Source organism: Panicum virgatum, chromosome 1N, assembly GCF_016808335.1.
Source record: "Panicum virgatum strain AP13 chromosome 1N, P.virgatum_v5, whole genome shotgun sequence".
In the NCBI taxonomy this organism is placed as follows: domain Eukaryota; kingdom Viridiplantae; phylum Streptophyta; class Magnoliopsida; order Poales; family Poaceae; genus Panicum; species Panicum virgatum.
In genome coordinates, this window is record NC_053145.1 from 42,726,635 (window position 1) to 42,738,370 (window position 11,736).

The following is an 11,736-nucleotide window of genomic DNA, read 5'->3' on the forward strand; positions in this document are numbered from 1 at the left end:
TCCGTCTGGCTTCCTCTCCTATGGTTTGCTTCTCCCGACGAAATTTTGCTGTCTGTTGAGTGTTTTTTTGGGCTCCCGGGATTCGATCCATCTTCGGCTTCCATGAGCCGTCCACGGATGCGTCTGCGCCGTTACGAATGGTCGGCCATTCCAAGCGAGACAAAGAACTCATTTCAGTAGGGGAGGGAAGAATGACTTCGTGTGGGAACCAGGAGGGTGGACATGCATATATATAGCGAGGTGAAAAATATAGCCGTTGGAAATATGGCCGTTTGAAATATGACCGTTGCAATATAGCCGTTGAAATATGACCGTTGCAAAAAATCCGTTTGAAATATGACCGTTGCAAAAAATCCGTTTGAAATATGACCGTTTGAAATATAGCCGTTCAAAATATGACCGTTACAAAAAAAAACAACCGTTGGAAAATATTATTTCGTACAAAATATAACCCCTGTAGAAAATTATTTATTTAACACTATACTCATGGTAATTGGTTCATATCAATAAAATATGAGAGAGTTGAAAGTAGGGGGCCAAATATGAGGGATTTGTTGGAGTTCAATTCGAAGTAGGAGAGAGAAACTAGATAAGAGGTCCTCATATGGGTGAAATAGAGGGTCAAAAATAAGAGTTTGGTTGGAGATGCTCTTACTCCCGGTTGCGTGCTTCTACTGCTTCAGTAGTGTGCTTGGATCCAAGGATAGAACATAGATGAGACTTTTAGGTAGACGAGCCTCAGATATGTTCCGTGGACTCATTCTTTTCTCCTTCAAACCTTGTTTGGTTAATCCCTTCCATAAGGGGATTAAAGAGGATGGGAGGGTATTTTGACTTGCTGAGGACTGAGAGACCCTCCAACAGACTGGTTAAAGAGGACTGGGAGGGGATTAAAGAGGACTGGTTAATCCCTTCAGACCGAACAGGCCCTAACATATGTATTTTTGCAAACCCATAATCATTTTGATCTTAAGTGCTCTGTATGTGACATTCAATTCATTTTCCTTTCTTTTATACACAGAATAAAAGGAGCATCATGTATTTCCGACCGGAGGTGGCAGCAAGTGCAAGGGTACCCGGTTGTCCAATCAACTCGAAAAGCCACGCCGACATGAAAAAGGCAGATTGAACCAGCACATCTGAGAAAATTGCATTCACCCTTTTGTAATTAATATATGGAGACCTTTTAGTATCAATATCTGAAGACAGATCTTATCTAGATCGTTGTAGATGATTTATGAAAAATGTCGTATATGCTTGACTACACCAATACAGTAAGCAACCAATCATAGGTGTGATCCACACCAAACACTGGTACTTTTCAGATGATGGAAAAAGAAAATATTCCAGCCTGTCAATACATCAATCATTACAAAGTAATGGAGGAGATTAAGAAGTCATTGAAGAATTCTACATCCCATCTGATGATGAAATTGCTAAAATATATCAAGCAAACGTCCACCAAACAATGATATCGTTTATTATGCATAAAACTCTCTTGGGACATATATTTTGCACACATCTTAAGTATAGAAGCCATTCCCAAGGATTAATTCAGCGTGGCAAGGAGGTAGGAAAATCAAGCGATGACCAATAGTGAAGATCATGTTAGGACTAGACGGATGGAATTTATTCAGAGTTTGTTTGCTTTTCTATATACACTACAATGTATAATGATTATACATATTGTCCCCAAACCCCGCGTTCTTGACGAATATAACCAGTGCAGCAATCTGTATGATCTATAATCTGAATAAACTTCAGAACATAAAGGTAACTATAGTGACAAGAAAGGGAACCTCTATGCTTAATAAATAGTATAGCCAGTCACCTTTTGCTGCCTAAGATGTCAGAAGCTTGTGTTTCCTGGACTGCTAATTTTCGTCCAGGAGTTGATTGGGTGGTAGTGTTTTGATGAGTGGTTTCAGGGATTCCATGATACTGGCAAAAGAGGGCCGTCTCCAGGGTTCTCTGTGAATACAAATAGCACGATTCATCAAAACAACTTTGATCATTGAGTTCTGAGGAGATAAATAACAGCAGGTATGTTACTAGATACCTGACCCAACAGGACTCAATTAAAGCTGCTACTTTTGGATCGATGCTACTTGGAATCTCAAGCCTTCGTCCCTTGAAACCAACAGCTGCTACCACCTACAAGTGAGATGATTTTATGAAAAAACATAGAAAGCTTCATTATTCTCTCAATCCAGTATGTCTGAAGCTAGAAAACATCTTTTTTTTTCTTTTTTCTTTTTGCGAAACCTAGAAAACATGTGTGATGCATAAAACAAGATATGCAAACCTGAGCTGGATTTAAATTGCTCCAAGGCTGTTGCAATGTCATGAGCTCCCATAGGATAACACCAAAGCTGTAAACATCAGACTTCTCATTTGATGGCTCATCACGTAGGACTTCTGGTGCCATCCACTCAGGCTGGATAAGACACAGAAACATTTAACCACATGAATTTGATTAAACAAAATAAACATATGAAATAGAAAAAAAAAGACTCAAAACTTACCGTCCCTGCTGCAGTCTTAGAAGACAAAAAGGTGTTCGCCTTCAATCGGGAGAGACCAAAGTCACAGACCTGCAGTATTACAAGGTTATTTTGGTTAAAGGAAGCACCAACAAAACACTCGGTTTGCGGGGGAGGGGGGAGAAACCCCCGATCATTGAATAAGGAAGCACCAACAGAAGATGTTACAGTAGACAGGTAGCCAAATAATTATATTAGAGAGCCAGCATCCTAATGGCTATAAAAAATAGAGTCAGCTTTATTGTAGTATATGTTTTTTATCTGATGGAACTTAATCATAATAAACAGAACAGCTATAGCTTATAGCAAGAAGACTAGGAAATGAATGAGGAATCATCAGGTTTGAAATTTTATTAGTACTGCAATGTCATTTATAAGTAATTGAAGACAAGTGTTGTCCTATTGAAAGAAACAGGAAAAAAAGAAGAGAAAGTTCATACTTTCACAGTGTACTTTTTGTCAACCAGCAGGTTTGGTGACTTAAGGTCCCGATGGACTATTGGAGGATTGCGCTTATGAAGATAATTCATCCCTTTCGCCTACAAACAAGATGACACAATAAAGAGCATTAAAAAATTGAGTGCCTTCAACTTCAATTGAAAGGTCAACTTCAGCTTTATGCAAATCATATATCAATTCAATATTGAAGAAAGTATCTATGGATTCACACGCTGTTTTGCATAGCCCGACATAGTGGCCCCACAGCCCACATATAGCCAATAGAGGATATTTGCAGCGATGCAAGTACCGGTGCACAATTTTTGGTGCTGTAGCGGTATACTTACGGTTGCTTACAGCATATGGTATGTAGTCATGCTACAGAGCCTCATTTCAGGTTTCATATACAATCTTTTTGTTGCATATTCTAAGTTTCTAACCATCTTCCATTTTGAATTATTGACTTCAATATGCATAAAAATATTGTTACGCATAAAAAACGAAATTGATAAACTAAACCATCTAACCAAGACCGTGCAATCTGGTTGTCATTATAAAACCACATGTCCCCCAAGCATGCACAGCTCCACTGGATACTATTTACAAACAATTTTTTACCACGTCAAAAGCCATACTCAAGCGCCGTCGCTCATCCAGATTTTCCCTTGCACTATGCCTGTGTAAAAGCCTGTACAGGCTACCTCTGCACATAGAAAAAAAAACAGATTAAGTCCTGCACACATATGGCATATTTGATATAGCAATCAGAAAGTTGACACACCTTGATAGGTATTCGGTCACAATTGAAAGGTTAGGTGGTTGAGTAACAGCGCCCATAAGAAGAACAATGTTTGGATGTCGCAAACTTCTCATAATTGCAACCTACAGAGAAGAATTCCCAACACAGTAGATGGCAAACAAACATTGCATTACTACATCAGTGTACAATTATTATTCTTCAATGAGGAAACAGCTTAAGCATTCAATGTTCAAAGAATACTCTAGACATTAATTTTCTATGGAGATAAAAATTAAACAGAATAAGCATCTGGTCGATTTATAACATAATCTATTTATACTGGGACACATTCAGAGCTGCAGAGATAGCATGAAGTCCAAGGGGAATTATGCGATTGAAATGTACACAAGACACAGTACTTCCCTCTCATACCTCTCTCAGAAACTCTTTGAGTCGCTCTGGGTGGAAGTCCTGCTCCATTAGAATCTTTACAGCAACATCCTGAGTTAAAAAAGTAACCCTGTCGATAGAATTCTTCCATCCTTGTCGGATTTGAAGTAATTTGGACATAGGCAGATAGGCTTAGCAATGGATGGTTGGATAGTGAAGACAATTAGGTTTTTGGTGTCCTGAATACTAAAATGATGTCTAATCTAAGCAGCATAAACATCAGGAATATCTAGGTTTGTAGCCAACATAATTAACATGTTCTATATAAAATATGTCTCTACAGGGGTATAGAGAATATCCACTAAACCCAAATGCAAAAAAAAATGATCGTGATAAATGACAAAAATACGTACCGAGCCATTCCAATCTGCACGGTGCACAGTACCAAAAGAACCTGGAAGTTTTCCTCATTAGATTAAAATACAAAAACTTTAAGATTTTAATAAAGAGGACTCTGTACATTTTTTGTTTAATTTCAAGGCATGCCCTTGTAGGTGTACAGAACTTGAAAAACTCAACTCAGCAAGACTATTTAAATTTGGCCAAAAGAGTTAACATAATGTAAAAGAAAACTGCATGCTATTATACTGTAACAAGGAGCATAAAGCCTACGTACAACCTGTAAGTACATAATTTCTGAGGAAACACACCTGCACCAATTTTTTCTTTCAAAACAAGCTCGCACCATGGGATAATCAAGTCTTCTATGTCAAGAGACATATCACTAAAGGGATCACATAGTCCAGACTGAGTATCCTCTGGGAAACTGAAAATATGTTTAATATAATCAACTTTGGATGATGAAAAATAAACCTTCCCATTTAGACAGAAATCTTAGCTGCAAACCTCCTTTGCATTATAAAATTTTCATCTTGACAACCGAGTTGAGCACCAGCCTTAAGATGAGGAAGGGTAGCTTGGCAATCACTGTTTGTTCCATGTGATGAGTTTAGACCTACATTTGATCCCACAGCCTCATCTAAGTCGATAACTGTTCCTAAAATAATAAAACACATATCAGATGACATTTCCAAGAGATCCTGAATCTTACATTGCTCAGTGCGCAGAAAGATACCAACTGCTGGATCACTGAACATGAGATTTAGCGCTTGACAATCAATGAAATATTGCTTGGCCAACGACTTGAAATTATCAGCAATATCAACTGAGTTATGTTTCGGTGGGCGCAATGGCGAAGAAACTGAGATGGATGATAGTCCGTTCAAGAGGGAGTCAGGTTCAGATAAGAATCCTGGGTTCCCTATCAAATCAATTAGATATTCCCTGTAATCAGGAAACAAATTAAAGAACTCTTATGCAGCATCTACATCTGTTCATAGCTGGAAGATAACCAGATTTAAACAATGAATAGCTAATTTCAGTTTAAACATATTAACAGAATGTCCCTCTATATTTATTTTCTAGAATGCCTTGCCCACTATATTTTTGTATCGCCTTGTCATCAAAAGTTTAAAGAAGTTAGAAAAGAGTATGATAATATCAGTGGACCAGCTTCATGCTTATGTATCTCTGCAAAGTCACTTCTAGGTGAGTGTGTGTACATGTATCTGAGTATATGTTGTGTCTGTACTGTGCTTCACAAAATAAAAAGAAGAAAAACTATCGGAGAGAGACATTATAAGTGTTATTTAGATCTATGAAGTATAACTAAGTTTTAATGATTTCTGGATATTTGGGAAGTATCACTATGTGCACAAGAACAGGATACCTCTCACTTAACAATTTTGTATCCTCATCTTTGTAATGATCCAAATGTAATAAAGAGTACAGCTCATTTTGTCAAGGTAGGAAACCTGTCATGACCAAAGCGCACCAAGCAAGAAGTGGCAGCACCAGCTTTGCAGTACTTGCATCCCTTCACAATGCGACAAGGGAGATTGATGGAGTCCGCCAGGGTCTTTTTGTTTATATACCAAATATAAGAAGGCAGGATCAATGTAAGAAAACAGAATAGAAAAGAATATGGTGATGAAAAATGACATGGTGAATTATACAAAAAGGATAAAGGGTACTTCAGGGTGGGTATCTTATAATCTCCTATAGAAGTATCAATATAATTTGGTTAACAATAAGTAATAACAGTATGAGCTTTTCCTGAGAGAACAAGAATATCACACAAGATCTGTTTAAAATCTTAAGGAAAAGGAATAACTACAACTCCATCACAGAACAGAACAATTTTCTCCTATTATTATCCCAGGAACACTAGCAAGTGGAGATGAAGAATGTAACGGCATGTCACCTTTATTCAGCACACAATGTACAAGCAAAATACAAGATCACCTTGAACAGTAACGTGCGGTGGCAGCAAAAGCCAATTGATAGCTTTCCGATTGGAAGGACAACAGACCCTGAGCTAATCTTCAGGAACCCAGCAGTCTCTCTCCACCGGGGACCCAACTCGTGTTCCTCAGTAGCTGCTACTGATCCCCTTCAACGGAAATGTGCGCGTAAGATAGACAGCAAGTGTACCAAATGAGACAGGCAGTTGCAGTACTAACCCCATCTTTGCGGACACGATGCAAGCGAGTCGAGTGGCGATCTCCTTGGAGTCGGCACGGTTCCGAGAAACATCAATCGCCATGCTTATCAGCTGCCTCAGCTCATAGTCAGCCACTTTGTCTACGATGACTGCCTCAATGGCAGACTCGGTGGGATTGACAGCCTTGAGGGACTCGATGGAGGGGACGCGGCCACCGTCGTGCACGTCGTTGCAGAGCGTCCATACGAAGGGATCCATCCCCTGGATGAGGTAGAAGCCGTCCGGGACCTTGTCGGAGTAGGACAAGCTCCCATTGACCTGCGCACGACAGGGTGGTGGGTCGGATCACTCGGGCATTCCCCACATTTCCGGCAGCGACGGTTAACTGAAAGAGAGGGAGAGACGTGCAGACCCAGAAGCGGTGGGAGAGTGATTGGGGCGACGCAATGTGCTGGAGGTGGTCGGCGGCGGCGTTGGATGAGGAGTCGAGGAAGTTCGGGTCCGCGGCGTAGGAGGCCTCGGAGCAGAGGCGGAGCGCGAGGGCGAGCTGGAGGTGGTAGGCCTCCTCCGCCTGCTGCGCCCAGCTCTTGCCGCCGCTGCTGCTCGGCGGCCGGTCCGCGTCGCCCCTGTCCCTGTAGGACTCCGGTGCGGCGTTGGCGAGGGTGGAGGCCGTGGACGACCCCTCGCCGTCGTCGCCACCGACGCTGCTCCCGCTGGACTGCCGCTGCAGCAGCATCCAGTTCGCGACGCCGAGCTGGGGCGCGTTGTCCCTCTGCGCCGGCTGCTGCTGCTGCTGGAACGGCGGCCTGGCCGAGGCGACGGCCGCGTCGAACGAAGCGGGGCCCCCGCCGTCGTCGGACGCCGGGGCGGGAGGGTAGTGCGGCGAGCAGCCGACGCTGGCGGGCGGGGAGGAGGCGAGGAGCACGTACGGCGCCCCCGCGGCGCGCCTCCCGCCGGCGCCCGCCGCCGCGTGCGGCCACTTGGCGTCCTTCATCATCTCGCGTGCCGCCGGCGGTCGATCTGTCGATCGCTGGTGGCGTGCGGGCGCGGCGCTGCCTGCGCTTTTCCGCGTGCCTTTTTTACTGCTACGACGACGAATAGCTCGCCGCCTCGCGCATGTGAGGGGGGCGGCCGACGCTGACTTGCGGGGGGGATGGATGGACGGAGGACTAGGGAGTCGCGTCGGGTCGAGGAGCGGGTTCACAGCGCGGGGCACGCGGGCGCCGCGTGCGGCGCGCGTGGGATTTCTCGGAGCATGTCGAAAGAGGAGCCGAGCGGACGACGGGGGGTGGTCCCGCGCTGGGCGGCGGGGCCGGGCGGTGCGGCTGGTGGGCACGGCGCGGAGTGGGCTAGCCAAGCCGGGAGGGCAGCGGAACCATCAGGTGCATGCATCCGCATCGTTCCCTCCTGGTGTTCCGACAAACCCCACGCCACTTGCACCTGCCAACCGGGTCCCGGCGGGCGGCGGCGATCCGTCGTATCCCTCTATGGCTCTATCCGTGGTGGATCTGCAGCAAGTCTATTTATTGATTTATTTATTATCCGATTCTGGCTCCAACACTCAAATAAGAGCAAATATGGATAGCGGAGAATCTAGATTGTAAACAAATAAGAGCAAATATGGATAGCGGAGAGCAGAGTCTACGTAGTTGATGAAGAGAGAAAGAGGCTAGTGTCTAGCAATGTGTCCGCGCAAACCAGCGAAGAGACCTGCTTCCGCTGTTATTAGTTGAGCTAGTAGGGCCCACCACCGTCATAGCGTGGGTCCCAGCCGGCAGCGGGCGCCGCTATTAGTCATGCTCTAAGCCTAATCCTAGTGGAGTGTTTTTTATTGATGTTTCTAAGATAGTCACATAAGCAACTAACACCATGTTCTGTTGTTTTGCTCCAGCACCATCCAACAGTATTTTTCTCTCACACCACTCCAGCAGCAGTCTCCAGCCACCAACCAGCCATCAGTGTTTTTCTCTCACACCACTCCAGCACCAGCACAGCGAACAGGGTGTAAGAAATGAAACGGTATTTGAAACCAACTCTACAATGCATAATTTCATAGCACGGTTTCATAGGCTCCAAATAGCATTTAATTTTATGACTCAAGAAGAGTTGGTATCCGTGTAGACATAGTTTCATCTAGATGAAAATGATTTCCCCTCTCTTCTTAAATTTGATGCCATGTCATCAAAAAATCCTATGTAGCATGCTATTTAATGAGAATGAAACCCCATGAAACTTCCCACTGGAAATGGCCTAAGTGTGCCACACGAGTTTTATGAAATTTCTCTCACATATTGTAACGAAACTTCTCAATATCTCACATAACCTTTTCGTGTGCTTGAGGCCAAGACGCGTGGCGTGAACAGGCTTGAACATCACATTATTGTGTACATGCTGGTTTCCTTAGTTAGTCTCGAATGAATAATGATGTTTGTTGCACAAAACACAACAAACCAAGGGCGCGTTTAATTAGTTCCCAACTTAAGGCGTGTTTAGTTCCCAATTAATTTTGGAAAAAAATTTTAGGAACTTTTACAACACTAATTAGGAGTATTAAATAGTATAGACTGATTATAAAACCAATTACACGGATGGTCAGGAAATCGCGAGACGAATCTATTAAGCCTAATTAATGTCATTAGAAGTTGTTTACTGTAGCACGACATTGTTTAATTATTGCATAATTAGGTTCATTAGATTAGTCTCGCGATTTTGCCCGAGGGTTATGGAATGGATTTTATCAGTTGTCCACATTTAATACTCCTGATTAGTAGGGAAATGTTCGAAGTTACTGTCGCGTAGAAAAAAATTTGGGAACTAAATAGAGCTTTAGCTTTCATCAGCTGCAAGATTACTCGAAAGGTGCAGTGCAGTAGCCTTGAAAACAGGACAAGTTGCTTACACGCTTGAGCCACCTAAAGCGCCAGGCGCATGACCCCTTCTCCCTCCTCAAACTGAAACCATTTCATCATAGTAATTCATAGCAGTTGAGCAAATCGACACGGCAAGTGCATGCGAATGAGCAAGGAAGCCGTTTCCTCTCGCTGTCGGCGCATGCTCACTTGATACACTAGTCAGTTACTATCCTAATAATGGAATGTTTCCATGCACCACGTATTATATATAATATGAGCAGGGGCGGAGTCAGGAATTTATTTTTTTCATTATTAGGGGGACCAATCATACTAATTTATATAAAAATTTAATCAAAATTCAAATGTTCAATGCAAATTTGAGAACCATAAGGGGCACCCCCCACTGAATATGAGTGCTGCCCTGCCCTGCCCTCCCCTGGCAAAGTGTCAATAACAATTTAATTCTAACAAGAGTGAGTAGCAGGCAGCATGTATCGCTACTACACTAGCTGCTGCTATCGTTTATTCTCCCTGTTGTTGCCAACAATAACAATCTTCCTCTTGATTCAGTTGATTGTGCCCTGTGAGTCGTCGTCTGGATTTGATATCGTCGTCGATACCTGCGACAGATGCAGCAAGAGCGACCCAAAGGTGAACTACACCCTCTGCGTCTCATCTCTCTCCAAGGCCGGCGGCCAGGCCGAGGCCGACCTCCACGGCCTCGCAATGGTTTCAGCCAAGCTGGTGAGATCAGGAGCCGTCACCATGGAAGCCAAGATGGCCGAGCTAAGCAGGAGGGAGAGGCCATGGTCGCCCACAAGGTCCTTCCTCGAGGCATGCGTGGGAGTGTACCACAACTCGCTCTACGACCTCGACGCTTGCATCGCCGCCATCGACGATAGGAGGTACGGGGATGCCAAGACATCCATGAGCGCCGCCATCGACGCGCCGGTCACCTGTGAGGATGAGTTCAAGGAGCAGGGCTTAGAGACACCCGTCCAGGCAGAGAGCAAACACCAGTTTCAACAGGCGGTCATCTCCCTTGCCATCATCTCCCTGCTATGATGCTTGCAACAACGCCCGAAATGGCTTCTTGTATGCATTAAGAACTACCCGCCTCCATAGTATAAAGCATATACACAATACGAAGGCAAATAGTCTCCACTAGTAGTGCAAATAGTTTGATTAATTTGTTTGTTTGCTTTCTTCAGTTTACGATTTCTTTCTTCTGCACAAGAATATATGTGCGCTAGCTATTGGCCTCTTGGTAACTTGTGTTTTTTCTTCCCAAAAATACAATATAGTATATTGAGATTGGTAAAGCTGTTGTTAGTCTCGGATGGTACTGTTGCACACACTGTAGATCCACCACAGTACACGCAACCTTAGAAGTGAAATCATAATGTTAATCACAATCTAAACCCTAACGGTCATTCATTTTCTCAAGCAAAACCGCATTGACATAATAATGTTAGTACATGGGAGCACAACTGCATAGAGAATCAACAAAACGCTGAATTGGCATAGAAACATTCAACTCTACATTGGGATCAACAACAACCAAATTAACACGAGTCATACAAAGAAAGTGACATTGGAAGGACAACTTCCAGTTTAGTATGGTTACATTAAGACATCCAGTGCAAGCAATTATCAAAGCGACAACTATCAAACAACAAATCACTCCAAGTTCCAGGTCACCGCCAGAAGGCTTACAACATAATCGTCAAAAGGGAGGAGAGTGGCTCTGACACTGGCACTTACTCGATGATCTGGAAGCTGCTCAACAAATCCTTGCTTTTGGTTGATTTGGAGGGTGCACAAGGAGTAGAAGTGGCCACGGCACCCGACTTTGGAGTTTTGGGGGAGGATTGCATGGCTATGGCTGTGATCTCGTGTGGTTTTTCAAGGACGAAGATGAGAGGCAAAACTAGGGTTTGGAATAAGATTGGGGGTGGAGCCTTTCGACTTAAATCAATGCTCCTCGCCCCAATCTTCTGGGAGTCAAACTTTTGAATGGAGAGGAGTGTCTGGCCGTTGGTGATGTTGAACGAGCTCGGGGGGAGGCCAGCCGTCCCCACACTATGAAGTGTAGGCCCCAATCTTCCAGAATGTTCTTCTACACGCTTCCCTTTTAAGGATTTTCGGTTAATGAGGGCTAGAATGAGAATGAAAGAATAGGAAGAAAAGGAAAGAGATCTAGCCTAGGAT

General features: G+C 43.8%; 2 protein-coding genes across 6 annotated transcripts; one reads left to right on the forward strand and one right to left on the reverse strand.

Moving 5' to 3' along the window:
* Positions 1 to 1,007: 1,007 nt before the first annotated feature.
* Positions 1,008 to 7,879, reverse strand: LOC120655916 (serine/threonine-protein kinase CTR1-like). Of its 5 annotated transcripts, none has more exons than XM_039933899.1 (17): positions 7,086 to 7,877; positions 6,693 to 6,991; positions 6,475 to 6,622; positions 5,985 to 6,088; positions 5,246 to 5,454; positions 5,017 to 5,167; positions 4,821 to 4,936; positions 4,524 to 4,564; positions 4,153 to 4,221; positions 3,763 to 3,863; positions 3,600 to 3,684; positions 2,984 to 3,082; positions 2,526 to 2,594; positions 2,306 to 2,437; positions 2,060 to 2,154; positions 1,832 to 1,971; positions 1,008 to 1,139 (listed from the first exon to the last, which is right to left on the reverse strand). In XM_039933899.1, the coding sequence occupies exons 1-16, from the start codon at positions 7,668 to 7,670 to the stop codon at positions 1,875 to 1,877; spliced, it is 2,400 nt and encodes a 799-aa protein (XP_039789833.1). In that variant the 5' UTR covers positions 7,671 to 7,877; the 3' UTR covers positions 1,008 to 1,139; positions 1,832 to 1,874. The 5 variants fall into 5 exon arrangements, with proteins under 5 accessions (XP_039789833.1, XP_039789834.1, XP_039789832.1 ...); XM_039933900.1 differs by lacking the exon at positions 1,008 to 1,139 and adding an exon at positions 1,141 to 1,351; XM_039933898.1 differs by lacking the exon at positions 1,008 to 1,139 and adding an exon at positions 1,572 to 1,742.
* A 2,135-nt stretch (positions 7,880 to 10,014) lies between these two features.
* On the forward strand, positions 10,015 to 10,650 carry LOC120653540 (putative invertase inhibitor). Its single transcript, XM_039931263.1, has one exon. It carries the CDS (start codon positions 10,015 to 10,017, stop codon positions 10,588 to 10,590), a length of 576 nt encoding a protein of 191 aa, XP_039787197.1. The 3' UTR covers positions 10,591 to 10,650.
* Positions 10,651 to 11,736: the final 1,086 nt, after the last annotated feature.